The sequence below is a fragment of the Bison bison genome, unplaced genomic scaffold (assembly GCF_000754665.1).
Source record: "Bison bison bison isolate TAMUID 2011002044 unplaced genomic scaffold, Bison_UMD1.0 scf7180017864466, whole genome shotgun sequence".
Taxonomy (NCBI): domain Eukaryota; kingdom Metazoa; phylum Chordata; class Mammalia; order Artiodactyla; family Bovidae; genus Bison; species Bison bison.
The window spans coordinates 3,793,996-3,798,796 of record NW_011495027.1 but is presented as its reverse complement, the minus strand read 5'-3'; the positions used below and the strand labels follow the sequence as shown (position 1 = coordinate 3,798,796).

General features: G+C 51.7%; 1 protein-coding gene across 1 annotated transcript in view; it reads left to right on the top strand.

Moving 5' to 3' along the window:
• The first annotated feature begins 2,380 nt into the window (after window positions 1–2,380).
• Window positions 2,381–4,801, top strand: part of COL24A1 (collagen, type XXIV, alpha 1) — a 396,106-nt gene continuing 393,685 nt past the window's right edge. The window contains exons 1-2 of the mRNA XM_010860327.1: window positions 2,381–2,547; window positions 2,990–3,120. Coding sequence (XP_010858629.1) covers window positions 3,065–3,120 — 56 coding nt within the window. The 5' untranslated portion in view covers window positions 2,381–2,547; window positions 2,990–3,064. The remainder of the gene's footprint in view (window positions 2,548–2,989; window positions 3,121–4,801) is intronic.

Below are 4,801 nucleotides of genomic sequence, written 5' to 3'. Positions count from 1 at the left end.
TTTGTTAGGGTGTGATATATGTGAAATGAGTACAATTGTGGGGTAGTTTGAGCATTCTTTGGCATTGCCCTTCTTGGGGATTGGAATGAAAACTGAGGTTTCCCAGTCCTGTGACCACTGCTGAGTTTTCCAAATTTGCTGGCATTTTGAGTGGAGCACTTTTACAGCATCATCCCTTAGACTTTGAAATAGCTTAGCTGGAATTCCATCACCTCCACGGGCTTTGTTCATAGTGATGCTTCCTAAGGCCCACTTGCCTTCACACTCCAAGATGTCTGGCTCCAGGTAAGTGATGACACCATGGTGGTTATCTGAGTCATGAAGATCTTTTTTGTATATTTCTTCTGTGTATTCTTGCCACTTCTTAATATCTTCTGCTTCTGTTATGTCCACACCATTTCTGTCCTTTATTGTGCTCATCTTTTCAAGAAATGTTCTCTTGGTATCTCTAATTTTCTTGAAGAGATCTTTAGTCTGGTGTTTTCCTCTATTTCTTTGCATTGTTCACTGAGGAAGGCTTTATCTCTCCTTGTTACTTTTTGAAACTCTGCAGTCAGATGGGCGTATGTTTCTTTTTCTCCTTTGCCTTTGCTTCTCTTCTTTTCTCAGCTATTTGTAATGCCTCCTCAGGCAACCATTTTGCCTTTTTACATTTCTTTTTTTGGGTATGGTTTTTATCACCATCTCCTGTGCAAAGTTACAACCTCAGTCCATAGCTCTTCAGGCACTATGTCTATCAGATCTAATCCCTTGAATCTATTTGTCACTTCCACTGTATGATTTGATTAATTACTTAATTAACTAACTAAACTATCCTGGGTTAGATCTTGGACAAAACAAAGAACATTTGGGAAAATTGACAAAATTTGAGTGAGATCTATAGATTAGTTGTATTGTATTGGTGTTAATTTCCTGGTTTTGATAATTTACACTGTTATGTAAGATATTAACATTAGAGGAAGTCAGATAAAGGTTACATAGGAATTCTCTTTACTTTTTAACCAACTTTTATGTAAATCTAAAATTTCAAAATAAAAAGTTGAAAAAGTTGAGGAGGATGGATTAAACTCTATGTTCTTAAAGGAAAAACTCTCCCAATTTCCAAAGGCCACATCAATCGTTTCCATCATTAATATGGTCACCTAAGCCTTTGTATGGAGAAGGCAATGGCACCCCACTCCAGTACTCTTGCCTGGAAAATCCCAAGGACGGAGGAGCCTGGTAGGCTACAGTCCATGGGGTCGCTAAGAGTCAGACACGACTGAGCAACTTCACTTTCACTTTTCACTTTCATGCATTGGAGAAGGAAATGCAACCCATTCCAGTGTTCTTGCCTGGAGAATCCCAGGGACCGGGGAGCCTGGTGGGCTGCCATCTGTGGGGTCACACAGAGTCGGACACGACTGAAGTGACTTAGCAGCAGCAGCACCAAGCCTTTGTAATGTGTGTGTAATGTGAGATGCCTTTGTGGAAGGGTCATTAGCTTCATTAGGATGGTGTACAGAATAGACAACATCATTTCTCCAAGATATCATATTCACTGTATACAGCAGTCATTCATTAAACAGACATATCAAATAGTATTTGGGATGCTGAAAATACAATCATGAGTGAGATAATAGATCCCTGGCCTCCTGGAATTTCCAGTCTTATTAATGAGGAAGATAAATCAGAACTTAATTTTTTTTTTGGGGGGTGGTGGAGCAAATCTTGGAAGTAGATTTCTATGAAAAAAGGTGTTGAGAGAATGGGACTTAGGTCAAAAAAGAAACTTGTCACAAACCTTGGAGAAGGTATTCAAATTGGTAAGGCAGTGGTGTGTTCTTGTGCTTTACATGTATAACTGCAGACCATTGGTCCATGATTGTATAGGAGAGAAGGGCAGAAGGCAGAAAAGTGGATTACAGGAAAGAAAAATCAGTAGAAAGTAATACGGCGGACCGATTGAAAGAGTGAAGGTGAGAAAAGGAATTAATGAGAACATTTGCGGTTAGTTTATAATATGATTTAGGCCACAGGCATAGCTGCAAAAACAAAAAAAGGCAAGAGAATTGGAGGAGAGTGAAGGACTCTGCTGAGTTACACGTGATTTTAGAACGTGTGTATGAAGAGGACAGAGAAAGGGGGATGGGAGACAGCAAGAGAGAAAACATCAAACGGGAGAAAACATCAAATTGGGGACTGCTGAAAAAGGAAATGGCACACGGATGCTTGGGAGGAAGGATACTAGTCACCTACAAGCCCCGGGAATGCGTGGGAAGCGGGAGTGTCTGGGCGGTGCCGGGTGGCTGCGAGCTCGCCCCAGGGCCCGGGGGCTTGCGGACTGGGGCGCCCCAGCTAGGCGCGTGGTAGGGGGAAGGTTGCGGGGTGGAGGGGGAGGTGTGCACTGTGTTTGATGATGTCATTGCAAGTCAGGGAGCGGTGAAATTTAACACCGGCCGGATTTGCTGGGCTCCTCTTCTTCCAGGGGAAGCAGCCGGCGGCAGTCCACGCCGAGCGCCTGCAGTTGCCACCGGCCAGCTCGCACGGACGAGATTTCCGAAGTGGGTGTGTGTACTTGTCTGACAAATGTTCCAGCGCGGGTTGTTTCCAAGGACTTCCTCCCCCACTTCATCTCCTGCCCTCCCCCCACTCCTTTCTCCTCCCAGGCCCAAAGCGGAGGACTCCACTGGAGTCACGGAGTCGCCTTTGAACCGCAAGTGAACTCGAGGGCTGCGCTCGCAGCCGAGCTCCCGCTGCTGCCGGCGTCCCGCAGCCCGCCAGTGAGGTGTACCTCCTTGCCCGCCCTCCCAGGGGAGCGCTCCCCGCCACCCACCCCGGGCCTGTCCGCTACCCCGAGCTGGGGCCCTGGGCAGCCTAGCAGTCTACCCGCCCGGTGCTATTTCTCTGCTCTTCTTCCATTTGTCCCTCCCCCTTTTGGTTATTGTTGAGGTTTTAGAGCATCGTTTTCATGTGCTTTTTTTTTTTTTTTTCCATTTTTCATGGACAGTACCTGCACACTTAGCAGTTCGGAGTTGGCTTCTGTTTTCCGTTAGCGCCCCGCTGTAAGGACAAATGCATACAAATGCATTTAGGAGCCCACAGGACAAGGCGTGGACAGGTCTCCCACACGGCAAAATCGTAAGTAGCCCACCCGCGGGGCAGGGGTTAGACCGGCAGCTCTCCCCACCCCCTGGATCCGCTGAGCCAGTTGGAGATTTGCGCCCTAGCTACTTGGCACTTTTTTTTTTTTTTGAAGTTGGGAGCCGGCGAACAGCCGCAGCATCCTCCCCTTGTCTCCTCAATTTGTAAAATACCCTGCTAGAAAGGAAGCCTCCTGCCAGCGGGTCTCTCAGACAGTTTATGCTAAAGAGATCCTGCGGCTCGGGAGGAACAGCTCGCTGGCTCACTTCCCGAGGCCGGTGGTAGCGGCTCTTGCAGCCCCGGAGCTGGACTCTGACGCCCGCCCGGGCTCCAGCTCCCGTTGCCCTCGCATCCTCCTTCCGTTCTCCTCGCTCAGGGCCCTGGCTGAGGTTTTGTTTCCCCTCGGTGCTCCTTGGGCATCCAGCCTGGGAACTGCTGGGGTGCTCGAGGTCCCCCTGGGCTCTGTGTGCGGAGCCTGAACCATGCGGCAGAGTTGCCGAATGGGGGAGAGGGTGCCCACAGAACCTCGGACATCAGGGAGCTCCTGGAATCATGAGACACAGAGGCAGTTGGTCTCTAGTCATTAGGAGGCCAACAAACGTGCTGCCCATCTGGGGCCCAGGCTGCCCCCTGCTCACTGGAGTGTCACTGGGGAAGGGGCTGGACCCCGGTGCGGAGGGCGGGGGGCCCACGGGGCTGCTGCTCCCAGGGAGTGATCTCACCGGCCCTCCCTGGCACTTCATCTGCTTTTTGGGCATTGTACCGGCTCCCACTGCCTCAGTGGGAGAAGAGCGTGGATGAAGGGTAGGGGGCGCGTGGCCTTGGCTGGCTGTCCTGGCCCTTCCTGGAAGATGTCAGTGGGTTATAGAAGTTTGGTTTTGGCCTCAGGGCCAGGAGGGACGAAGGCGGCTGTGGTCGTTCTCTGCTACTAGGCTGCGAAGCGGGAGAGTAGGAAGGAGGAGGGCAGGGGGGGGGCAGGACCGAGGGTGCCAGCTAAGGGCAGGCGGAGGCGGAGTGCAGAGAAAGACCGCCTTGTGGCAGTGTTTGTATGAACATGTGCTTCCCAGCCGCTGGCAGCCGAGCCTGGCTAGGGCTCGCGCACTCTCTCCTTCGACCTCTGGAAGCCTGGGCGGGCAGCCGGCTTCCCCACTGACAAGGACGCACATACCCACGCGCCCGCTGCAGAATGAATCAGTGAGCGGGAAAGCTCAAAACCTCAGCCACCACGTGCGTCCATGCAGGGGTGTGCCCGGCCCCCCTGGGGCAAGGGGGAGGGCGGGATTCCTGACACTTCTTCTCCAGGGTCGGAGAAGAGGTTAGTCCCGGCGGGCTCCTGGACCCAGAGCTGCTCACGCGCAGGTCTCATCAGTTTTCCAGACAGGTTTCTCACCACTTCTCTCGGTGAAAGCACCTTGCATGGACCTGCCTTGGAAAGCAGGGTAGGGAGTGCAGGGGATCCTGAGGGCCGCTGGACTAGGGTGAGTGGAATGGTAGAATCAGACTTGGGTCTCTGAGGCTCCAGAGCCACCCTGAGAGATTGGATGAGGTCCTCCACTTCCTGTTCCGCAGCTCCAGCGTCCCCCTCCATCCATTGCCCTCCTTGCCCTCCCTGTTCCCCTCCATCCATGTGCCCTTCTTGCCCTCCCTGCCAGCTCCCACCCCCAGGGCTTTCCCTTGG